At 44.9% G+C, this 26,448-nt stretch overlaps 1 protein-coding gene across 2 annotated transcripts in view; it reads left to right on the top strand.

Moving 5' to 3' along the window:
* The window catches only part of NUP58 (nucleoporin 58), an 891,091-nt gene that overhangs the window by 648,287 nt on the left and 216,356 nt on the right, over positions 1-26,448 (top strand). Inside the window, exon 15 of one of the 2 annotated variants that reach the window (XM_069640545.1) lies at positions 8,430-8,522. The exons of the other annotated variant lie outside the window; for it this stretch is intronic. Within the exon in view, the coding sequence (XP_069496646.1) occupies positions 8,430-8,522 (93 nt within the window). The remainder of the gene's footprint in view (positions 1-8,429; positions 8,523-26,448) is intronic. 2 annotated transcript variants of the gene reach the window in all.

Genomic DNA, 26,448 nt, shown 5'->3' with positions numbered 1-26,448 from the left:
AAATAAGTGAATTGAGTGCAGATGAGAAATTGAAACCAGCGGTGTCATATCTATGCTAGGATATGTATACACGTGTACTGTGAGGGTTCCATAATAGTCTGTAATAGTTAGTCGGCTCCAGATGCATTGATTGTCGAGTGGAACTTCAATCTCCCCTATATGTTTCTGCTAATTGCGGTCCTCACTCTGACTTTTAGGAGACTACTGAAATTCAGGTTCACCATGATCCTGCTTTCCCTGGACTGGGGTAATGTGGCACTTGGAGCTTACAGGCATGTCCTATTGTCTTCCCTGGGTTCTCTCAGTGAGGGCTGGTTGACCTGCTCTCCCATTTGAGCAGTCTGTGCCGGTCTTTCACCCGAATCTTAGTAGTCTCCACCTTAATGCTTGGCTGTTGATTTACAAGGAGTGGGATCTTCCTGACAATGTCCTGGTATTCTGCTTTATGCAATGATGCCATTCATCTATGTCTGTAGGGTTGTGTGTGTATTCAGCTTGATTCTGGGTGCAGATTCTGGACCCTTTGATCCTCTGTGCTTGATTTTTTTTGCTCTTTGGCCAAGTAAAGGCTTCAGTCTGGCTTTGTGAAGTGGTCCTGGTCGACAATTATGGTCTTTAAGAGGGCAACCGAGCATGGCTTATTTTTCACTAGCGCCACTGTTATGCTCTTTTTTTTGTCGGGACTATTTAACTAGTTTCCCCCATGCCAGTTTATTGTTCCCCTGGAATTTGAAGCTTGTTCTTAAATGTCTTATGGTGGCTCTATTTGAGCCTTTACACTCGTGCTCTGTGAGATTTAACCCATTGATGTTGATTTTCCTTTTTGCTGTCACCTCTTTGCTGTTAATCTAAAAGAAGATGGCTACTACTGTGGGCTATACTATCTGCATTGCCAACCCAGCTGACCTATTCAGTCGGTAAGACCCTGCAAAATGGGCAGACACGCAAGCTCCCCTACAGGATATGCTGTAGTGAGTGAGCACTCAAAAGTTCATATTTCAGGAGGGACAACTAGCTGCTAATGCCGTCCTCAAAAGCAGCCTAGATGCATTAGAAACCGCAGGACACCAAGCAGCAAATGCAGTCATTCGAAAATGCTTTACAAGTGACACTGATCAGCATGCCACTGGATGAAGAACATCTGTTTTGCAAACTAGTTTGATGCCTTGGAAAATTCAAAGAAAACAGGAAATATGAAGTTGCTGGGCCTATCACTGTTCACTTTCTTGCACAAAGGATCATCAAGCACAAGGTCCTTCCTTCCCAGTCATAGCAGGGTGTTAAAACTACCCAGAGCAGCTGGCCACAGACCCTAAGCAAACAATCTTGTTAGTAGATGAATGGATGAGTATGTGTTCGAGATGCCCTCACCAAAGGCAAAACAAAGCAATGACTCAATCTGGTGCCTGCCCATAAATAACCCCCTTAGGGGAAAAGACTTCAACAATTTGTCAAAGCACTGGAGAAAATCGCTGCAGACAGGTAAAGGTACTGTATGGTTACATATGCCACTGTACAATATTCCACCAAGGAAAATACAGGACAGAACACCTTTATTCAGAGGTTACAGCATTCCTAGCAAAACTGCGTTACTGGAGGTTTCTCACTAAGGCAGAAAAAGAGAAATCATTGAGCGTACTTCCTCCCCCCAAACGAGCACAAGACCAGCAACCATCCAGGATCTCCAAAGCTGGAAAACAAATGTCTTAAACCACAAAGATTCAGAATGTCAAAACCCTAGTAATTGATGCCATTGCTCTATGAAAGTCAGCTCTATGAAAGTCTCATCCAAACAAGTGCTCCCCTGCTCCTCCAGAACTATCATTTACCACATTGTCTCCCTTGCTCCTATCTTGGCTGATTTCTGCAATCACTCGTTTGCTACTGGATCCTTTCCCTCACTCCTCAAGCACTCCCTTGTGCACCCTCTCCTCTAAAAACCTTCTGCCGACCTTTCCTGAGCTGCAAACTACAACCCTATCGCCATTACCCCTGTTGGAATGGATTTCGGAACTCTGCTCTGGTGAAAGAATGTTCAAGAGGCCATCCTGGTTTAATGAAACAGGGAACACTTCTACAAAGTTAGCCAGGACAATTCAAGATAGCTTCGAGAGCAGTCAAGGCTAAGTCTCAGGATTACTGGGGGTGATCTGAGGTCTTGTATGAGCACACACAGTAGGACACAAGAATTACTCCTAAACAGTAGTATATCAAAAATATACAATTTATTAGGCCCAGAACAAACACAGGTTAATATTGAAGAACACAGTAATACTACTACTTAAACACACACTATGTAAAATATATTTACAGTCACTTTTCGGTCAATGCGGTAAAGTGCGGATTCCGGCCAAAACCTCCAAGGAGGGAAAGCATACAAACTTTATAACAATGGCTAAACCTCACAGGAACAAAAAGCTTCCTACAGGCTGATTTAAACAAAAAGCATGCCCTGGCCTTATTTATTTATTGGACATTTATAAGATGCCCATACATCAAGAACAGTGTTTCAAGACGCCACAAGTCAAAGAGGGAAGGGAATAAGGCAGTAAATTATAACAATGGCAATGAATAAATAATAAAACGAACAGCAGTCCTACTAGGCCTTGTGACATTTGGAATTTGCAAGTGCAGAGAGAAAAAAAGGGGGTAGCCTGGGGGATAAGTGTCGGAGGTGCCTGTTGGGGAGGCAGCAGGTAAGCGCAAGGGCAAATACATATGATGCACAGAGTGGGAGATCTCCCGCCCAGTTAAGTACCGGGCGAAGATAATCCTGGGTGGTGGAAAGTCTGCCGCCCTAAAGGCAGGTGTGGGCCCAGCGGGCAGTGCAGGAGTGGTGCTGGTGGCGATTGGTTAGTGACCTGCACCCTATTAGACTCTACAGGGACCAGGCCGCCAGTCACAGCGGCAGTGGGGTAGTTAACAAGGAAGGAAGGGAGGGAGAGAGGGAAGGAGGTGGAGAAAAGAAAGATAATGAGTTGTTGCGAAACTTGATATGATGGAGAGAGAGAGATATGTATTGCTGTAATCCCATATTCTTGCTCATTTTAGTACTTGGACAGCCCTTTATTTAAACACCACAATATCCTCCCAGTTCCCCTTTGCTTTTGATTTGTGTACACACTCTTCAAATGGTCTCATGTGAAGCTCGGATCTAACATTAGATCAAACAAGATTACATAATTCCCAGTAGTTTCATATCCTTTCTTATGGGTATAGTATTTGATGATAAAGAAAAATGGTCATGAAGAACACTTGGATTCTTAGATGGGAAGGCTATCTTAAAAAATACTCTCCTTGCAGATCCCTTTCGATCTTGCAGCTCCAACTTTCTGCTGATCAAACACTTCTCTAAGCAGAGTGCTGGGGGCAGATCTCTCTCTTCAGCTGGCTCCCCTTCCTCTGGAAATACATATTTGTAAGTCCCCCAGTGCAATTGATCATGAAAACAGACACCTCCATGACAGAGTAGGGCCCAGCTCAAATCCCTCAAAGCCTAATGCAAGTCATACTGCTCAGGACCTGAAGTTGCATATCCATGTTCTAGAACTCGAGGAAATTCAGCTGGCATTACGTAGCTTCCAGAGAAGAAATGAAGGGCAAAGTGATCTCATAAAGACTGACAACACTAAAGCAATGTTGTAAATGAATGCCAAATAACGTATCATAACATAATCTGGGGGACACTCTCTCGGTCACTATCCCAAACAGTACACCTGATTTGTCACTGGTGCATAGAGAAGATATTATACATACAAGTCCAAGCATATTTCAGGAGTGTAAATTGCCTGGCCAACCGATATACGGGAACATGAGTGGGAACTCAACACAAGTACATTCAGATCAATGTTTGGACATAGACTTATTTGCAACAAGTACACACAGAAAATGTCAACTTTGCATCTGGGTATCCAGAAATAAGTTTGCTCGGTAATGTGCTGTAGATGACAAGATCTGGGAATTTTGCATACATTTACCCACTGACAACTCTTGATACAAAGTAGTGCATAAGCTCAGGACTCTTATTTTGATGCCTCCAATGTGGGTACAACAAGTGCGTTTCAAAAACAGTAGTGTCAACCGATCACGCAGAGTTTTCTTGGCTAGATGCCTTAATTATTATAAGTTTAATCTTATACCTTTATTACTGCCCTTCGTTTGTCGCCTTCAAGAAAATGTTAGACGGTGCTCGTCAGACGGACCCAGCGTCGACGAAAAGCCACATTTGACAGACAGTGACTGTGGCCTACTCTGGCCTCAGCGGGCCACGGCCCTTTACAGTAGGGAGCATGGGGAGAGGTCATACACACTTACTTTTAGAGAAGGCCTTTTTTGCCACTTTCCCTTCCATCGTTGTGATGCTTTTCACATCCATTATGGAAAATAAACCTTTTAAATTTTGCTCATCTTGCGGTCGGAAATATCCCTGGAAGGACACTCACCGGGTGTGCAACCAGTCTTCCATGGGATCATGTCGAAAGCACTGCAAGCTTTTCAGACCTTAGACCTTAAAAGATCGCCGTACTAAGGGTTGGGCTGCCCACGCCATGTAGGCTAGGACTCCATAGACGTGGCGGGTGAATTGGTATAATTGACCTAAAAACATTTCACCTAAAATATTTGATCAAATTATTTTTACCTTTTTTTGTCAAATTAAATATATATATATATATAATGGGGGTGTGTAGGGGTATAGTAGGTTGGGGGGGGGAAGTAGGCAGGGTTGCGGGGGATCTCCCTCTGCATTTTAGTCTGAAAAAAAGGTCAAATAAATTCAATCAAATGTGACTAGGTCAAATGTTTGCTGTCAAATAGACCCAAACCCATTGTTATCATATTCGAGGTTATGGGGAAAAACATTATTTTTAAAATATATATATATTTTGACAGCTACAGTGAGGTAGGTTGTGAAAAACCACTACAGCCATGGCTAGTCGTGGTAGTGTTATCTATAGAGTGGGCACGGCCAACGTCTGTGAACGCTAGCCTGGGCCGAAGGCCCTGGTTAGTGGGCCTGATATACATGCATAGTGGACACGGCCAGAGCCCATGGCTAGAAGCCTGGTAATGTTGTAAAATATGCAGTAGACCCGGCCAAAGGCCGTGGTCAGTGGCACAGGGGGAAAACTATGGTATAACAAAACCCTTGAAATTTACTCAAAAAACAAAAATGTAGTTACGTTGCCCACATGTATCGCAAAAAAAATCCTGAAATTCAGCGCATCCTGGAAGTTATGACCGCCTTAAATCGGCGCGTTCCCATTGCAGAGTCCAAGAGTGCATATATATCATAAGAGAAGGGATTCACAATAACATCCAAAATGGCATTATGGGTAACATAGCATTATAGGGCACATCAATGGAAGCACAATGAGTTAAGCTGGTCATAACTTCCTGAATGTGCCAAATTTCAGGGGTTTTGTTGCGATAAATGTGGACAACTTAACTAATCTTTAACTTAGGTGTTCTCCGTGAATATATATTCCGTGAAAACACTTTGGTTAAGGAACAGTTAAGGTGATCAGATTTAACATTAAAAAAACAGCAACAAAACCTTCCAAATTCAGTGAAAAAATCTTTTGATAAGAGAGTTATGGTGATCAGATTTAACGCAACATAACCCTTGATATTCAGCAATCTCATTTGAAGCAAATCAACATTAACTTTGCGCCGCCTGTTGCGCAGCGAATGACCACAATGATGGTCTCACAGAATTTCAAACGTTCTTTTATACTTTAGTGTTTTTGGCCAATGTACATGTTGCAGCAATAGGTTTCTTTGGGCCCACTAGCAATGGCCTTCACCCGTGGTGATAGGAGCGATGTCGTCTGTGATGCGATCGTTATAGTCATACGCTGCACAACGGGGGGGTGCAAAGTTAAGGTTGACTTGCTTCAAATGCAAGTGCTGAATTTTTTTTACTGAATTTCAGTGGTTTTGTTATACCATAGTTTCTTTGGGGCCCACTAGCCGTGGCCTTCGACCGTGGCCACTTTACATGTTGCAGCATTCTTTGTGGCCCACTAGCCATGGCCTTTGGCCGTGGCCACTTTACATATTGCACCAATAGGCTTCTTTGGGGCCCACTAGCCATGGCCTTTGACCGTTGCCACTGTACATATTGCACCAATAGAGTTCTTTGTGGCCCACTAGCCATGGCCTTTGGCTGTGACCACGGTATATGTCGCACCAATAGGCTTCTTTGGGGCCCACTAGCCATGGCCTTTGACCGTTGCCACTGTACATATTGCACTATGATATGATATGGCATTTATAACGCGCCTATATACAAGTGTATCAAGGCGCGTCGAGGCAAGGGAGGGGGAACAAAGGGAGGACAGACAACGATCCTACTAGGCCAGGTTCCATTCAGATTGCCCAAGTGCACGGGATGGGCACAGTGCAATACATGGGAATAGAATAATAACAGAAGTAAACATAATGGCCAGCAGGTGGCAAGTGCAAGGAAGTGCAGACGTCGGGTGTCAAGTGCTGGTAGTGGGACTGTAGGGATACAGAAACAGTCTGAGTGCGTGGGTTGTCAGGCAGGCAGTGTGGGCTTGTGCGACTGGTGTGGGAGGGACCTGGGCCCAGATCAGACGGTGGCCAGGTAACCAGTGCAGTTGCTGTTTCAACCAGGAGGTCCGCAGGAGAGAGGCGGAGAAAAAGCAGAAGCAAAGAGAAAGGTTTTGAGGTGCTTCCGGAACCGCAGATGGTTCTCCTCAAGTTTCAGGGAGGGAGGGAGACTGTTCCAGAGGGAGGCCCCAGCCGAAGAAAGAGATCTACCACCAACTCGTTGCTTGGAAAAGCGACCGACCCTGAGGGAGTTGGAAGCGGATGAGCGAAGAGCTCGAGAAGGGAGATATTTAGGAAAAGCGAGTTGAAGATATTGAGGCCCCAGAAGGCCTTGAGGACAATGCAAAGGGTTTTGAACTTAATCCTCGCAGCCACTGGGAGCCAGTGCAGAGATTTCAGTCCTGGCGAGATACGATCCCTGGGCTTGAGGCCAAGGACAAGTCTTGCAGTCCTGTTTTGTATGAGTTGCAGAGGGCGGAGAGTAGAGGCAGGCAGATTTAGAAAGAGGCTGTTGCAATAATCCAGCCTAGAGAGAACCAGAGCGCTGGAGGCAGTGAGGTTCTGTGGGAAGGAGAGGAAAGGAAGAATACCTCTGAGGAGGTGAAGTTGGTTTTGTGACTTCTTAGAGACGTCAGAGATGTGAGGAGAGAAGGAGAGTGTGGAGTTGAAGATGACCCCGAGGTTTTAAACCACACAGGTGGGAGCAGGAGGGCGGCCAAGCGAGGCCAGCCAGAGTGTGACAGGAAAGGAGGGAGTGGGTGTGCCGATGAGGAGAATCTCAGTCTTACGGGCATTAAGGCAGAGGTCATTGGCAGCACACCACTCCTGGATAGCAGGCAGTCAGTGATGAGGGAAGGAGAAGAGGAGACTGAAGGTAGCCTGAAAATGAGCTGAGTCATCCGCACAGCAGTGAAAGTTGGGGCAGAGCACAGCAATGCGGTGGGAAAGTAGTGCCACATATAGGGTTCTTTGGGCCCACAGTACATTTTGCACCAATAGGTTCCTTTGGTCCCACTAGGTATTAAATCTTTTTTTTTTCCTCTTTCGATTCCCACGGGATCCCCTCGATAATGGCAATGAACTATAGATACAGCGGCAATGAACTACTCATGCCCGCTGTATTCCCCTGGTATTCCCGCGATAAAGCAAAAACGCTCAAATAAAAAACGTCCCTGCCCTCAGAGGCACTCAACAAATGCCCCCCTTCCTCTTTCCATAGCCCCAAACATGTCCCGGAAATTATTAAAAATAATGACTCGAGACTATCACCTTAACTGAAAGGCCTAACCTTGCAATGTGTCTGTTTTTGAGCCAGTTAATTGAGTAGGGGTGCATTTAAAGTGACATCATTGTCTGTTGTGCATTCACCATATGCAGCTTTAATGTGCTTAGCAGTTGGAGACTTAGCGTTTTGCTGAGGTATTTGGACGGATGGAAGTTTATTACTGCTGCTCCAACACACCTGAATGCGTTTGGAAAATAATTGACGCTCATTTAAGGCAAAATACTGATAAAAAAAACACCCGACATGGAACTAAGCAGTTTGTTTGCTATCCCACACCTGTTCAGTAAAGATATCCTTCAGGCTTCTTAGGTAAGTTGCCATTTTAGATTACATAGATCATCTGAGCATGTTTTATTCAATGGTTGTTTGCTCGCTTGGGCAGATTGGCTGCCCCCAAATAATGTGAGAAAGCCATTTTCCACAGACCCGAATGAGAAAACAGAGCATCCATTGGCTTTTAGGTAAGCCATGTGGTATATTTTTTTTTCTTTTTTGAAGGTGATAAATGGTTTGTTTAAGTACCAGTTGTTTATTTTTGTTGCATGTCTTTCTACTACTGTTCCACTAGGATTTGGAAGTAGCTCTGCTTTTGGAAGCAACACCACATGCTCATCATTTGGATTTGGAACTCCAGCTAAACCCTCGGGAAGTCTTAGTGCAGGTTTGTATATGTAAGAAATGTTTACCTGAGGCTGGTACTGCCTGGGCCTCTACAGGCCATTTGCTGTCAGTAGGCGGTCTTTTTGCAGTGATCTGCCCAGGATTTGAAGAGGGCAGGCATTTTTATGATTTCTAAGAGCACTGAACCTACATTTGAGGACAAACATTTAGTTTTGGATGGCCAACCTTAAACATTTCTAAAACTGGGCTTAAAACGGCAGGGCTCTCCTTAGAAGGGCAGTACGCTGTGCCCTGCATAAGAGTTCTAGGCAGATCACTGTTAGGCTTGTATACAACTGAGGATTTTGTGGTGGTGAAAGAGTGGCCTGCACATTTGTCCCAAGAAGTACAGTTTGACTTTAGAAGATACTTGTGATTGCACCATGGCATTATTTGAATTGTAATACTTCCTCAGTATGTACATGTATAACCAGCATAAATACAGAAGCACTCTGTCGTTAAGCCTCACATTTGGGTGCATTCCCTTTCTGATGGCATTCTTCTTTTCAAAGGTAAATATATTTGTACATGCAATTTCTAATGGGTACTTTCATTCCACAGATTCCCCCCACCAGCCCCACTTTTTAAAATCGATCTAGAAAATGTATTTGCCATCTGGGGACGTAGGAGCTGATTTAGCTTGACTGTCCTCTTAAAAATTCCGCCTTTTGTGCCTGAACTGTTACCAAGAAGACATGGCTTTAAGCCTGGCAAATAATGCAAACTGCAAATGTCTGCACCAATTATTTGTGGTACCTGGGTATAGACAATGACGCAGACATTAGGGAGTCTTGCTTCACAACGTACTTAAAGGCCATCTTAGCGCATTTTGCACAGCTCTACATAGAGCTGAAAGTATGGGTGCGGAGGGCCGACTGTTGAAATCTCATCAAGGGATCGACAAGACAATTGCCTCTTGCAATAATGCACCTAATGGGGCCATCGGTTTAGTTCTCTTTTCTAAAGGAAAGTTGGCTCTGGAAAATAATCCGTGCTTTGAGTAAATTAAACTTGGAGAGCTTAGGGAAGGATCTTTGATGGTCTACTCTGGATGTCGATACTCTGGCATTCTTCTTATGCCTTTGATGAGCAATATAGTTTGCAGGTATGTTGGTATGTGCAGCATGACTTTAGTGTAATGTCTAGCTGTTGATTTTCAGAATGCTAGTTGCAGTCGTACGTTAATGAAAATGTATTCTTCATTCTATTATGCTGACCTTCTGTTGAATTTTGCTCCGTTAGTCATGGCTCAGGCCACTAACATTTATCAGAGAAAGCAGCAGCAAGCCTGAAAGAGTGGATATGCTTACCAACATCCCGGTGTCCGATGCCAAGTCTGAAGGTTTCCTTCTGTTCAGTGATGGCCTAACGGAACTCTTGCTGACTTTCCTTGCTCCATCTATTTTCCTTTCAGTTCACCCTACTCTGGTGAGCCGAATGGTCAAGGTCTGTAGAAACAGTCCATACAAATGGGTTTCGTTATCTGTCCACAGATTGGGAGTAGGGGTAGGCAAAATCAGAAGAACGCAAAGCCCGAAGCTACATACCTCCTGAAAGGAAGGGGTCTTTCATTAGGTAGACTTGTGCTCTGAATTTGTGGGATATGACTATGTACTTAGAACAACACGTGCTATAGCAAATGCAGACCCTCATCCTAGAGATGGCAGTTACAGTGCTACAATACATCCTTAAGATGGCCTGGATCCTGTTTGTGTTTGTATTGTGTTGGTATTTATATGGAGCTTATGTCAAAGCCTGTTGATTGACTTGGCAGGTTGATGAGTACAGTGTTGGCAATATACTTAGTTTTATCACTTGTTCAATACAAGCTCAGTGATATGCTTTAGAGACTGGTAAGGCGTTTAAAAATTCAAGGGCCATGAATAAACTGTTTGGGATGGTCTATGTCAGTCAAACAGAATCATTATCAATTTAGGACAACTTTTTCAAGACAATCCTTCCAGTAGAGTACCAAACCGCAACATCATTAGCACATCATACGCATGTTCGCTCTGGAATGGGAATAGGTGCATTACATGGCTACTTTGCCCGACGGACCAACAAGCTTCTTTAAGGAAAAAGTTTGTACACTTCACATCTTGTGGGAGGGTGAGCGGAATAGATCGGAGAGAATATCACGTCAGCGCATAATCTATAAAATACCTCCTGTTAAGACTTTCCAAGTACATCCCTTCACAGTGACCTCTTGAGTCGGAAAGCTATAGTTTTGCCTAAAAAGCTTTTTGAATAAGTTCCTGTTCAGTAACTCAGAGAGAGCTGGTTTTCATGTTAATCAGTATGCAGAGCCTGAGAAGTGCAGGTTATCCAATACTTTTCAGAAGTTGATTGTGCGGTGTCCCATAATACTCAGGCTGCATACATCCACATACCTATACATTTAGCTGGTACCCACAATTCTGTTTGTACTAAGTGGCAAAATATTTGTACAAAACTGCCCTTTGGACTTAAATCTAAACCAAAGGTCTAGGTCTTTACAAATGTCCTTACAGGTTGCTCATCTCAGGAGATACTGTATTCAGCTCATATCGGCCTCCAGGCATCACAGAAGGCATCATAGCTTCACCACGCTCACCCTCTACATTGATTAACAATCTCACAGCCAGGCTGACATCTGTCAGGGAAGGCCTCAAATTCTGATCACCCTGATTGAACAAGCCAAAGTCGCTATTCACACTAGGCTTTTGGTGCAGCGGCATCCAACTCTTCTGAAACTTCCCTGTGGAGTCATCGACTCCAGGCAGTCTGCATTGCCTGCAGTGTATGTGAAGAGGCCATGACAATGTTGAATAGTGTGCTTTACAATATCCGTCTAGTGTAGCAAAACTGTTAATTAGATTTTTCAAACAGTGAAGCACTGCGTCAAACCCTGCCACACTCTGCAGTCTGCTGACAAACGCAACACCATCAACATCTTCAAGATGAAGATGGACGTAATAAAGCAACACATTGTCCACTAGGCCTGCAAAGTATCAGAATGAATTACATTTGGGACAATTACGCTCACAGCCCTCAAACCTTGCATCTACAAAAACATGCTCGTCCTTTGTGAAGATCATCACAGGTGAAGCATTCGAACCACATCTTAACTCCAACAACCCATCCCTCACACAAGACATGTTCTCAGATGCACTGAAAAAGGGACTGAGCCCCTTTTGTTGATGAAATACACATTCATCCCAGATCACCTGATCAACTATTGCCCCAGCTGGCATCTACTCTGCCTCAGCAAATTGATTGAACAAAACGGTTGCCCTCCATTTGCACAAAGGGATTATTCAGCATAATCTCCTATATGACTATCAATCTGGGTTTCCAACCATGATGCAGCACAGAGACTGCCACCATCCAAGTTATCATTGCTCTACACTGACTAAAGGGGGACACCCCACCTGCTTATTCATCCTCTCTGCCTCCTTACCATTGACCATGAAACACACCAACTTCCTTACTGCCTGCATTTGTTTACCTCCTACCTCTACAAGAGGGTGAAGCTTGTACAGATGGGCTTCAACAGATACCAGGGCCACCCAGCACCTGCAGAGTTCAACAAGGCTCCATCCTGTCTCCTGTCATCTTCAACCTCTACATGGAACCTCTGGGAGTGAGAGGGTGGGAAGGGAATCGCGTCGGACAGCCTTGCCCTACATGCAGTGAACACTTCTTGCAGTCTAGCCAAGTTCTGTTTCGGCTTATGGTCTGCTGCGGCAGGGGCGGCTGAGCACATCCCTGAGGGTGAGATGCGGGCCAATACCTGTTCGGAGCAAAGCCGGACAATGCCCTCCAGAAGTGCCGTCATCAAAGGTCACGGCTAAGTCCTTTGTGCCAGCCGTGCAGCATCACTCCAAAGGTAGGGGTACTTGCCCGCTCCCTGCCGATGCCGCTAGAGGCTGGCGTCAGGCTGCCCAGGAAGTTTGCCAGGCAGATGCTTCCCGGGGGCAGAATTGGAGATGCCCAGAGAGAAGGTGCAGCTACATCCAACATTCCCTATGCACCCCAGGGCGCAAAACCTCAGTGGCTGGCTCCATAACTATACCAAACTCTTGAATGTCAGGCTGCTTCTTTCAAAGAGCGCAATAGAACTGTTACCGTGCTTGGAACGGGACAGAGGGTGGTACTCCCCCTATTTTCTGGTGCTGATAAAGGCCGGAGGCTTGCATCCTATTCAGGATCTGCTGCTGCTGCTGAAAATCTTTCTTCGCTCTGACAAGTTGAAGGTGGTTACACCAGCACAGATAATGCAGGCTTTTGACCTACAGGACTGGTTGGTATCACTGGAATTTCCGGATGCCTACTTCCATGTACCAATTCTTCAGAGATACATGAAGTAAAAAAGATTTGTGGTGGGCCAACTACACTACAAACTCAAAGTCCTGCCGTTTTGTCTTTTCTCTGTGCCCAGGGTTTTCACCAACCTAATAGTGGTGGTGTTGGCTTATCTCGAGGGGAGGGCATCCATGTCTTTCCCTACCTAAATGACTGACTTGTCTGACCTCACTCCCTGAGTCTAGTGTCAGAGCATTGGCTCCACACATGCACCCTTTAGCACAGACTGGGTTTTTCCCAGAACTACAAAACGTCTTGAGTTTCACCATCCGTTTCTCCGATTCACCAGAAAAGACTTGGACACTCTCCTGGGCAGGGCATTCCTGCCAGAGGACCAAGTGGCAAACATTTTTCAGATGGTCCATGTCTTTCAGTCCCAGGAAGGTGTCCTGGTCCCAGCCTTGTTGCGCCTTCCGGGCCCTATGGCTTCCTGCATCCTAGTGGCGCCAGAGGTGAGGCTGCGCATCAGATCGCTTCAGTGGCGTTTGTTTCCAAAGGTCGCAATTTCAGGGACACATGGCAGACATTTTATAGGTCTCAGACCACGTGTCCTGCAGTCTAGCATGGTGGGCCGTGCGAGACAACATGCTGAAGGCCATGTTTTGCCAACGTTGGCCCTAGGTGATGGTGGTCATGGATGCATCTCTGAACTGGTTTAGGTGGTCACCTGTCTGATCGGACAATGAGCAAACTGTGTTCTCCTGCAGAGTGTCGGGAACAAATCAACTTGCTGGAGCTGACGGCAGTCAGGATAACCCTGGTTGCTTTCCTCCCCTATGTGAAACGCAAGAGTGTGCTGATTGTGATGGACAACACCGTAGCTATGTACTACCTCAACAAACGATTTGTTGTTGGGGTCCTTACCTCTGTGCAAAGAAGCAATGCGACTGTGGTTCTGGGCTGTGGAGAACAGCATCTCTCTGACGGCAGCCCAGGGACATAGTTTAGGGGTTGCCAGGGGTCGCACCTGTGACCCCTGACGTCTCCCTTGCTAGCCCTGAAAAAGAAAGAAGAAAAAGTTTTTTTTTTTTTTTTTTTTAAATTAATTGAGGCTCCTGGGCTGCGGCCAGCAGCATGTGGCTCTTTCTTTCTGCAGTGGCTGGTTTTCTGACAGCTATTGCCAGTAGGATAGCTCAGTGGGATGAGGGTTTGCTGCTGCAATATTTTTTTTTTAGTGTACTTAGAAACAATGTTATGTAATGCCACTTCCTGTTTTTCCAAGGGGTAAGAGGTTGTGTTCCATCGCTTCCTGTGATGTCACTTCAGGGTGGGGTCAAATGACATCACTTCCTGTGATGCCATCAGAGGTCAACAATCATGTGATGTCACTTCCACTACCCCTTTCATTTGGGTGAAATGACGTCCCTGCGGCAGCCCGTCTGGCTGGAAGAGAGAACGTCACAATTAATACCTTGAGCAGACAGACTTCGGCCTTTCACGAGTGGGAGCTCTGTCAGGAAGTTGGGGAAGGGGGGGGATCTTCTCCTGTTGGAAACTTCTCAGGTTGACCTCTTTGCTTCCAGTGTCAACACGAAATGCAAGTTCTGCTCCAGGAAATTTCCTTGTCCGGGAGCTCTGAGGGACACGACGATGGTTGAGTGGACATTCAACCTCCTTTATAAATTTCTGCCAATCCTTGTAATTCCGCTGGTTCTTAGGAGCTTGCACCTGTTCAGAACCACACTGATTCTGATTGCAACGGCTGGGCCCGGAGAACGTGGTATCTGGAGTTGCTGGACATCTGCTTTCCTTGGCGCCTTCCGAGCAAAGTGGACTTGGCCTCCCAGTCGGAGGGCAGGTGCTCCGCCTCAACCTCAGCAGCCTGAACCATCATGCTTAGCTACTGAGAGGCTGGGATACTGGGAGTGGTAATAGTTGGATGACGTCCTCAGTGTATTTATTGCTTTCAGGTCAGGAGGCTCGCCACAAAGCCTCTTTATACCTGTAGATGGCATACATTTTTGGCTTGGTGCTGGGAGAGGGATCTGGACCCTTTACCCTGTCCTTTATATCCTGTGTTGACTTTTCTGCTATCTTCACAATCCCCACGGTTACGCAGTCCGTGCATGTTTTGTGTAATGTGGCAAGAATCAGGCCAGAGGACACATTGAAATGTAGTTTTATTTAAATTAAACAAACAACTCTACTTATAAAGTACAGATAAATACAGAATGCAGCAGCAAGACTACTCGGCAAACTTCCTAGGAGAGAATACATCACTTCAGCGGTGAGAGCACTACATTGGTTACCAGTCCAAAAACAAATCTTCAAAGCTCTGCGTAACACACATAGCAATCCATGGCCAAGGAGCGGAATTCAAACTGAAAATTCTCCATCTACAAGCCAACATGAACACTAAGGTCCATCAATGACATTTGCCTCGAACAGTAACAATACGTAAAACACAAATACGGAGGATCAGCATTCACCTGCATAGCGATGAGACTTTAGAACTCGTTCCCAAATGAAATTCGAATAACAAAATATCACCTAAAATTCAGGAAACTTAAAAACATTGCTCTTTAACTCACCAAGCTAAAGGGGGGGAACACTGGCAAAAGATAAAATGCAAATGGAACACAATAAGAAACTGTAAAACCGGATCACCCAAAGAAACCAACAAAAGTAAAATGGTACCCTAAATTAAACAGAATAAGATTAACACAATGGATCAACCCAACGTACAGAAAAAGACCTGTGCACCTTCTGACTAACCCTGCTAAAAACTCTCTAATACTCTGCAGACCCCACCACCCAACAGTGAAGAAACAAGACATAAACTGTTGCCACAAAAACACTGCAAACTACAAACACTCAACCTGCTCCACACAACTCCCAAGACATACATAAAACACTTGCATGCAACCAACTATCAATGATCAAGTGAAAACATACCAGCACACAGTGACCGGTTTTTCCAAACTGAAGCCACCAGCAGCACATCAAAGCTCTTTTGCACTTTTCCCTCCCAATCCCATTAACTAAGCATCAGCGCCTGGAGACCATGAAAAGGGCAACGTTGTGCGTTATAAAACACAATAAAATAACTGATAGGTTAAAATTTCACTTATTGCTATTTGTAGACCGCCTAAAGTTTGCCTTTGTTTAGATGCCTGTCCTGACTTTCTGCCAGTGGAGCATAGCCTGCAAAAAGTTTAGGTGGTCCACAAATATAGAGGAAATACAGAGGAAAAATAGCAGTAAGTGAAATATTCGCGCCTAGGAACAGTTGTGTACAGGCAAGTTATGCAGACCGTGATGCAGAATCCTCTGTCAACTTTTTCTCAAAAACTGAACTTATATGTAACTAGGTGCAGTTTCGGAAAGGGCAACCTTATATCATACGTTATTACACCCCCCTTCAATTCAATCCCCTTCGGAATGGTCCCTGCCTCTGAAGGTCAAAAAACAATAGAACCTTATACTGTGCGAGGGAAGCGTGGGGCCTCACAGCTCCCAAGCTGAAATTCAAAGCTGGTGACCTTCACTCAAAATGAACGTACATTCTTGCTTTGCAACATCCCGTGTCAAGGCATCCATGAGAAAATGAATTTTGAAACACGGGCTCAGGAAATAGGGGTCCGCTCGTTGTTTGTGGCGCTGCTCAGCTGTAGGTGAAATTTGCCAGTAGGGCCACCTCTGCTTATCTCATGGCCTCCTACCCCATGGCATGTTTTCACAGCCAGTACTTCTTGCATGCCTAGAATGTTTTGTGGCCAGGTCTAATCCCTTTTGTAGGTCCAGCAGTTATTCAGCTTTTTGCAGAACTTTATTGCAAGACAACTGCCAAAACCCAAATATTCTAACACACTGTTACCCATTGTTCATTAACACGAAAAATGAAGGACCCACAGTATCTCAATTAAACTGTGAAATGTGAAAGCAAATCGTAATAATTGTAATATATTTTTCAGAAAAGGACTGAGGATAGATTTCAAAAGACAAAATGCATACTTTATTTATACAGACCATAGAAACATTTTTTGCAACAAAAAAAAAAACAGACTCATCATTTCAACCGGGATTTGAACGATTTAACAAGCTTTGCTTTGGGTGGACATGGGACGCTGGCAATGTTTTGTGGCAATGTATGTGTGCTCTGAACAGATTTGTGCACGATTCCATGACTATGCATCTTGACATTAACAATGAGATCTTTCACAAAATCAAATTCCATTTCATCATATACTGGCTTGACCACCCATTTTTTGCTTCTTTTTGTAAAGGCCATATTGTAGCGAAGCATCCCTAAATTTCCAGCTGTCCTATATTGTTCACGGCCCACATTCTCGTTATGCGCGAATACCGCTAGTAAAGTCCTACATTTCATCCCCTGGATGCCAAAATAAAATCTCTTTGGCCTGTACTTTAGGCACATATTCTGTAACACCTCCAAATCTCCTGTGTGACAGAATTCTGTGAGTCCCTTTAGATCTCTTGATAGTTTTATCAAACACAATCTTCTCAAGGGCTTTGTGTGGAGCTGAAGATGGTATCAACCACTTCTTCTTCCGTGCCTGCTCTGGGGACAAAGGGCCATGTTCACATTGGTGGAAATGTTGGTTTTCTGTCCAGTGGTGAACGTTGGAACAGTGGTGCATCAGTGAGCACCATTTTTCCAGTAGAATTTCCACAGACCCATCACATGTTTTGGAGCTCCACCAAAGATGGTTGCTGAAAGACTGGGACCATTGCAAAATACTTTCAAAACCTTTTTTTCCCCTGCAGCCGAGATTTTTTTATTAATTGATTTGGCAACATGCCATATATCAAACTGATGTTTAATATTTGGATACTGCTCTCTCATTGTCTTGGCTATTGAAACGTGTCTGTCCGTGGCTATGAGTTCGATTTGCATTCCCCTCAATTGTAGATATACCAGTGATTTTATAAAACCAAGTTTCTCCATGGCCACCGAGGATTTACATTAGGACACCTGCACGACCACCAAACTCACAATTTTCTTACTTTCCATGTCCTGAAGATGGTAGGTGCAGTACTTAGCAGAAAATCCGGGGCTGTCACACTGTCCATGGCCGGCTAGCCTGAACTGTTTGTCGGGGAATGTACTTTCAATAGCCAATTGTTCAATTTTCCAAGCATCACTGATGGCAGGGAATAGATTATCACGTTGGTATTTGTAGTATTGCGTTTTGGAAATGAAATGGAGTCCCACAAACTGAAAGAAACTGGATAACTTTGTGAAACTAGAGCCACTGAAAAGTAAAGCTGATGCACACAGTAGATTGACAGCTGGCAATTTCCCCAACATGGCATGTATTTTCAGGTTACTGCCTTGTGTTAGACGAGTCACGCTCACCAATAGCTTTCCACATACTTCCCCTCCCACTGAATGGACACATTTCACCATCTTTATAATCTCCATCAAGCTGCTGTCGAATACTATGTATTTGGCCTCTTTTATAATACTGTCATCAGGCAACATTGTTGTTTTGGACTGACCCGTGGTGGACATATCAGCAAAACAGGACATACTATAGTCGATATCTTTGTCTGTTTCGTCGGTCAATAGTGTTGATGCTTCAGTTTCTGTCATTCAACATCTGTTACTTGACAATGGATAGGAGAAAACATCAATGTGGACTGTCTTTTGGGGGGTATTTTTTTGGCGGGTGTCGATTGTGTCAATTGCTCATCGAGTAATGTAAAACTATCTTCTATAAATTCAATTGCACCTTCCTCTGGCGGAGCGGGCGCATTGTAGCAATGGTCCAAGAACACTTTGCTGGAATCGCTGGTCTTATTAAATTCATTTTCTGGCCATTGGACATAGGCATCTCGAGTGTGAACACGACGCGCCTCAATGAATAGTTCCTCCGTGGTGAAAACAGTTTGGCAAGCAGCATCTGTCATTTGTATCGCTGTCTGTGTCTGCATAGTCCGTACTCGATTGGGCAACTACAGGACAGATAGGAAAAGGCATGTTCAGTGTAAATCCAACATAGTGTTGTACAAATGACATTAAAAAAGCATATAATGAAGGCCTTGGCACAAAACTTTTGACAACAATTGAAAGTGTTTATAACTAACCTTATTTTTATTTATTTTCTTTGAAACTTTCTATACTCTAACATCAGCAAACTGGCAGACAGACTCTGATACACGTTCCTCCGGTTCAATATACGGATCTTGTATACATCCCTACAAAAAATAGTATCCATTTAAAATAAGTCATTGGCATTACACATCTAATTAGACCGACTTTCTTTTATTCGATGGTACTGTCAGTGCGCATACCTCTCTCTCCGGAGCAACTGTATGGTCTGGTTCCGGAACACCCATAATGGATAATGTAATTGTAGAGGACCCCGCAGCATCTCCCTGAAACACAGTACTTGCATTAGTAAGGTCGAAAAGATTGGAAACGGGACAAAGACAACAAAGGTACATATCAACAGTAAAGTGGCAAAGAAACATTGTGCAAAGCAATGATAAGTTGCGAAAATATGATCGGATTATCTCGTCCTATTGAGCTATGTAGACCCATACCTCTGACACCGGATCTACTACGAGGGGTGTTCTTATTGTAGTGGATGCTTCAGCATCTCCCTGAAACACAGTACTTTCATTAGTGATGTCGAAAAGATTGGAAATGGGACACACAATTTTGAAAGACCACATAGGTACTTATCAACAGTAAAGTGGTAAAGAAACATTATGTAATGCAATTATACGTTGCAAAAATATGATCACATTATCTAGAATTCCGTACATAAAACCAGTCTGGAACAGAATAGCTAGGTAAGATTACCGGATACGTGCTTGAAGTGGTTGATGACTCCATGTAAGACATGGATGTTGAATCTTGTTCCTTCATATTCGGTGGATAGTCATAGAGTGGTAAAGGGAAAGTATTATTCGATTTAGAAATTCCAACATTACAAAATGGCATGTAAGGAGACTGAATAAGAGATAATGACACTTATTGAAACGCATAATATAGCATAGTTATCCATCCCCATAAATCATTTTTCTAAGTGGGTTCTACAAAACAAGGACTGATGTTTAGCAAAAAAGTCATTATTTCAACAGCTATTCAATCACATAAATAATGAAAGTACTTTAAGTGGTATTTACACCGAAAATACAGGCGTAAAGCTAGATCAGGAAGCGTGACTCACCTGTGGCGGCATTTTCACGAGTAAAGTCGGAATAGCATTTGGGAGCAATTTCCGAGTTGTTCTCGGTTGATTCCTCTTTGTGTACAAGGATGTGTCGTACATATCCGGTGAGAAGTGCAGGCTGCAGATGCGGTATCAATGACCCCTCTTGTCCTCCAAGACTTGGTTGACTCTACTTTCAAGGTCTTCCAGTGGATATCCGCAACGTCTGACCCATTCTCTTATTCGATAAACAGTCTTAGGGAACACTTGCATTGTAATGCCTTCGGATTTGTCATGGGTCTTCGAAGGGCAACCGAAAATAGAACATGCAGGCATTGTTGTAAATCCTGCAAAATAAAGGTCAACATTATTAGAAAATTATTTTGCATAAGCATGTGCAAAAGAATTAATTGGACCATACATTGTTTGATGCACGCTTTCTTTTGGGCACCACAGCAAAACCAGTGCAGCGTATTATAGGATACATTTCACAAACGATTCATTGATGTGTTGAAAATCAGAACATGTTACTCGTCCCTTGAATGTTCTATCATGCACGAAAATGAAACATGCTTATACTATAGGCGCGGTCCGCGAAGGATGCAATACGATGCCAATTGACAATAATAAAAATAATGATAAAAATTGATATACCGATAACATAACAAAAGAAAGTCAATAGCAATGATACAAATTAACTTAGCACTACGGTGTTAGATTCTTCGGAATAGATATAAAATTACAAATGGAGATATGATTAGGATACATGTCCTTACCTTGACCAACAAACAGTTGGATTCAGCAAGCAGAGTAATTAGTGGCAGGAGAACAGGGAGATGTTCACAGGTAGCACACTGACGAGTTCACTCAAAGCGGTCAGAGTAGCACGTTCACGAGTTGACTTGTAGTGCTCAAGGATGTTCTCATGGTAAATATCCAGTGGTTTATAAAGAATAACAAAAAGGGGTGTGTTTGTGAATGAATGATGTGTATATGTTGTGGCATTATGTACATTGCAGGGGCGCGGTCTGCTTCGGGGGAGGCCTGCCTGGAGACATGGGGTCTGAGGAGGCCATGTGAGCAATGGCACCTTGGCGTGGGATACCTTTTGAAGTGTACATGTTGTTTGGGCACCTTGGCCGTTTGCGCCCCTAGCAGCCCCCCATGGCAGCACACAACTACTGGTGCGAACTGCCTTTGATAGTGGGGGGTGGGATAGATGGGCCGGGAGGCATGCAGACAAGGCACCGGAACACTGCTGAATGGAAACACACTTGATTCTCTTAAAAACTGAAACCACCATTGATAAAAAATATGTTGTGTTTTATTTGGTTTCTTATTTTGATGGCACAAAAATACTACACATTGTAACGGTCTGGTTGCAGCTCGGTGAGGGAAAATCCCCTGTACTGACCACTGTCACTGGGGAAAGTTTGTCTAATGGAGCCAACGATACAGGCGGGTATTATTCGTCGAACGCGGTGTCCAAGCCTCCCATGTAGCCACCATGTGTACGAACGATAGGCCACCAGCTGGTACCACCTATGAAAGAGAAAGATGCAATCTGTTTTTAAATGACCAAGATAAGTGTATTAAACCTTGGTTGTCAATGACAATTCTTGTATGCAATGGCATTTTTGCCAGGACAAATGCTAACTAGACACTGCACAATATTGAACAACTTTTATGCGACTATTACTAGAGAATTGCAAGACTAAACGGATATAACAATGATATCTTGAAGTTACGAGAATATAGGGGACAACCGTGAAATAGTAGTGGCCTAACTGACATCACAACCAGACTACACTTACCCGTTACTTGGATTACGAGGGCGAACTGTTGCGCGAAGTTCGTGCATAAGCACCATCAAAATCCTCAACACGGACCCTGTGAGGCAGACTGCCGTGAAGTCTGGCAGCTCAATAACGCATTGCGGCTGTGGATCGCCTTGCGATATGTAGGACAAGCATCCAGAGTTTTCTTGGCAGCAGTAGTTCTCCACCTCGGTTGGCATTAGCACGCACCGATTGCAGGTACACCAGGTGGAAACGCCGTCCATGCGACGAGGCCCAGGCTCTTCATCTGTTGAAACGTCCGCCCAACTGTTGTCCAAATCCCCATCGTCTACAGAGCTTGCTCTTTCCAGTAATTCCTCCTTGGAATACACGGGCTCGTACAGGTAGGGCATTATTGTTGCCATTGTGTAGTAAAGAAACGAAAATAATTTATAGCGGTCGTACAGGTATCTGTTCACATGGGCTACAAGCAACGAAGGTAGCTGACTAGAGCACAAACGAGTCACAGAATACTCAAAGAAATACAGCGAGAGGAATGGAAAAGAAAATCTGCTGTTGTGTGTTGTGAAACACTCTGTTTATACTTTTTGAGGAAAGAGGCTTCCTGCCATTTCCATGGCGACACGTCATTAGCTGAGGCGCATCGAATGTTGACACGAGACGTGCTTTGGTGTTGTGAAATGGACGGTACGCGTCTAGTGATGTCAGGCTCAGGGGCGGGGGATATGATTTAGTGCCGCAAACGCAGGTCACCCAGGGCGATGCAACAAGTAATAAGATTATCACAAAATGGCCGCACCCTGCTGCCTGATTTTGCTTGTGTTCAACAGACGAAAACTCGGGTAAGGTGCATAGAAAATGTTTGTACGATCGACCAAATTATGATTAAAAGCACATAGCTGACCCATCGGGACAATATTTTTTGACCAAACCATTCCTTTAACCAACTTTGTCACGCAGTGGGAGGACATCACCACCGACAAATGGGGGCTAAACAACATTTGTTATGGCCATGTCCTAGAATTCATGGGTAAATGCCCCATCATCCTTCCCATCCCAAAGAAGGAACAACACTAATCCTTGCTTTTGCAAGGGGTACAATCCCCCCCTAAGCAAAGGGGCAATCAAAGTAGTCCAATCGCACTTCCGGGGCTCTGGAATGTACTCCAGATACTTTATGGTGAGGAAAAAGTCAGGAGGATGGAAGATGGAGACTTCCTCTCCTCTCTAGACCTAGATGATGTGTATATCCATATCCCTATCCATCGATGGCACAGGCATTTCCTCCTATTTGTAGTCTAGGGAAAGCAGTATCAGTTCAAAGCATTACCCTTCGGGCTGAAGTCTGCATCACAAGTTTACCTCCATCGCTCAGGCGTTTACGTTTACCCTTATGTGGATGAGTGGCTAGTGCGAAGAAAAGCCCTACACATGAACGTTTTTAGAGTTGAAGGCAGTGTTCTGAGCCCTGAAGTCCTTCAAACCGCAACTTCAGAGCAAAGTGATTTGCATCTTCATGGCCAACACCACCATCATGTTTTATATCCAGAAGCAGGGGGCTACCCACTCTCTGGTTTTGTTTGTGAAAGCACAAGCGCTATGGAAAAGTGTACTGGCGCAGAACATGTATATTATCCCCTTCCATCTACCGGGGGTCCATAATACCATTGCAGACTCGCTTAGCAGGGAACTTGGGTTCTAAAACAAATGGGAAGTTCACCAGTCAAGTTCCCCACCTCTTCTGAAGTGGGGGTATCTAGAGATCATCCTGTGAGCCACAGTGACCAACACAGTGTACCCAGTTTGCGAGTCAATTTCCAGAAGCAGGGAGCCTGCCTTTTCAATCACTTTCAAGGGTCTGTTCCTGTACCACCGCCCCCCACCCAACCCCCAATTCCTCTAATTCTTCGAGTTAGAAGTACACTCAAACGGAACCGCTGCAAGATGATCATCATGGTCCTAGCATGTCCACGCCAGATTTGGTACTCTGACCTACTTCACTGATCAGTGGCTTCATACATCAAACTGCCTCCTCTCCCCGACCTGCTTTCCAGAGACAGTTGGTCAGTGCTACACCATGATCCAGCGTCGCTGTGCTTGGTGGCTTGGCTCCTGCAGCCCTTCAATACGGAAGCATCCTGCTACCTCCAGAATGCAAACAGATTCTGGCCAGGGCTAGAGCATCCTCTACGCTGTCCTGCTATAAGAACAAGTGGAAATGTTTTACCACATGGTGTGAAACCCAACAACTAAACCCGTTGCACATCTGAGCTGCTCAGATCTTGCCATAACTCCTGTCTTTAGCAAAAGCAGGCTTGGCACAATTATCTATCAAACTGCATTTAGAAGCTATTTCCCGCTGCAGGTGAGCACCGCAAACCATCCTTCCCTCTGGTCTTAGAGGCTGATAAAGGAATTCCGCAAGGGACTGTTCTGTGCGTTCCTTACATGTTCGAGCCCCAGCTTTAGCTTGGGAACTTAATGTGGTCCTCTCAAAACAAATGGGCCCTCTGTTCGAGCCACTCCACCGAGCTCTGTTAAAGTTTCTGTCCTGGAAGATGATGTTTCTAGTTGCAAAGCGTTATCCTGTAAGCCTCCATACTTGACTTTTCACCAGTCTAAAGTGGTTCTCCGGGCAAACTCTTCATGGCGACGGTTCCCTCGGCTTGCCACCTAAATGAACCACTGATGCTGCCCATGTTCTTTGGCTCTCCATTGGAGCGAGCCCTACACTCTCAATGTTGCACAAGCCCTGAGGTTTGATGTGGCTCGCACAAGGGAGGTCTGCAAGTCATCACACCTGTTTGCAAAGCCCTGGCAAAATCTACCATTTCAAGATCGCTGTCAGCGTGCATTTCACACTACCATCATCTGGCCAACTGGCCTCTTCCAGGAAGACAGAGCGCACTCCACAAGAGCTATGACTTCTACAAGGGCCTTCCTGTCCGGTGTTACTCTGCTCGACATCTGCAGGGCAGCCCCTTCGAGGTCTGTCCATACTTTCACAAGTTTCTATTGCTTCGATAGGGATTCCAGGGAGGTGTCCTGAGTCGGCGAGGAACCTGTTTGAATGAGCTAGTGTTCTAGAGGTGAGTTAATTGCTTCTGTAGAGCTATGCCTCTACCCATTGGTTGTGTATGTACTGTTGTACAATTGTATTGATTGAGCATGTGAATACATGAAAGATCCAATGCTGGAGCTAGAATAAGTTACTTACCTGTAACGTCTGTTGTCCAGTATTGGTATCTTTCATGGATTCAGGTGCTACCTTCCCTCCTACACTTCTCTGGCTCTTCTTGGTTCTTACTGCCACATTACGTACGCTGCCAAATCTGAAGGTGGCCACCCAGGGTGGAGCTAAAGGGACTTGTCTGATTGGCTGTGGGGCACTATGACCCAAAGTGACACAAATGGAGTACTAAAGTGGCAAGCAGTTTTAAACTATAAAGGTAAACTGCCCGATGACGTGTAATATTTCATTAGCATGTGAATCCATGAGAGACAAATACTGGAGAACAGGAGTTTACAGGTAAGGAACGTATTCCTTCCACACACTCTGCTTGCTTTAGTAACATCGCTCTTAAAATGTAATCAAATTTTTCTCAAATTTTTTGCATCTTGTCTTGTTTTTCAACGCAATGCTGAATAAATAAAGTCCTCGAGTTTCAAACCCTGCGTGGATTGCGGGCATCAAATGTCCGTTTCGGACCGGCACCACAGTTGCCTTTGCGGTCTTAGTGAGGGCCACGACACGCAGGATTGCACGTCCTGTTAATCGATGCACCAGAAGGTGCTTCATGAACAAGAGGCAAAAAGTCTTTAGCTTCCCCCACAAGCAGAACGGTTATAAGCAGACCCATTTGAGGTCACAGGCATGGGTCGTCTCACCGAGAAACAATACCCACTCCGAAAGGACAAGAAGAAGAAGCACTGCAAGATGTCGAGATCCCCCAACAGTTCTTCGAGGCACAAATCTTCATCATTGAAGAAGAGGAGCCACCACTCCAGGGATGCCCAGGAGGAGGCCCCACAGTTATCTTGTCACACAGTCCTCCAATCCAGAGGAATGGGAGGTGTTCATGATGAAGATGGTTGACATCTTCACGGCGGGCGCAGCCTCAGTGCTGGTGGCCCCGGCATCGATGGCTTCAGGTCAGGCCAAACCGATGGATCCTGCCACGCTCAGACGAGCTGAAAGTGAACCCGAAAGCAGATGCAACAAGGTCACATCCAAAGGTTACACTGTTCTGCCTCCGGACGTCGGTCCTCTGACCACAAGTCCCTCTCTCACAGCACCAATGGTGCTGGAATCAGGACAGGTTTTTCCCTGCTCCCATTTGGAGGACATTTTTTTGCTGAGGAAGGGGAACCAGTACTGTTTGGGCTGGAACTCCTCCACCCAAGAGAGGTCAGACTTTCCTGAGGAGTTTTATGGGGAACAGTGTGACTTAGTGGACCTTGAAGCGAACTTGTGGGAGGTAATTAGCCTGGTCACCACACCTGAGGTTGACATAGTCCCTGCTGCCACCCTGGGCAAGCCACAGGCTGCTCGTCAGCGTCTGCTGGCGAAGGTGGGCGACAGCTTAGGGTTGTCTGCCTCTTCACGTCATGTTCAGTACAAGCTTACAGACATCCTGGAAAAGGGTCCAAAGAAGGAGAT

The sequence above is a fragment of the Ambystoma mexicanum genome, chromosome 7q (genome assembly GCF_040938575.1).
Source record: "Ambystoma mexicanum isolate Mex_15411 chromosome 7q, UKY_AmexF1_1, whole genome shotgun sequence".
Taxonomy (NCBI): domain Eukaryota; kingdom Metazoa; phylum Chordata; class Amphibia; order Caudata; family Ambystomatidae; genus Ambystoma; species Ambystoma mexicanum.
This window is presented reverse-complemented; position numbering and strand designations above follow the sequence as displayed.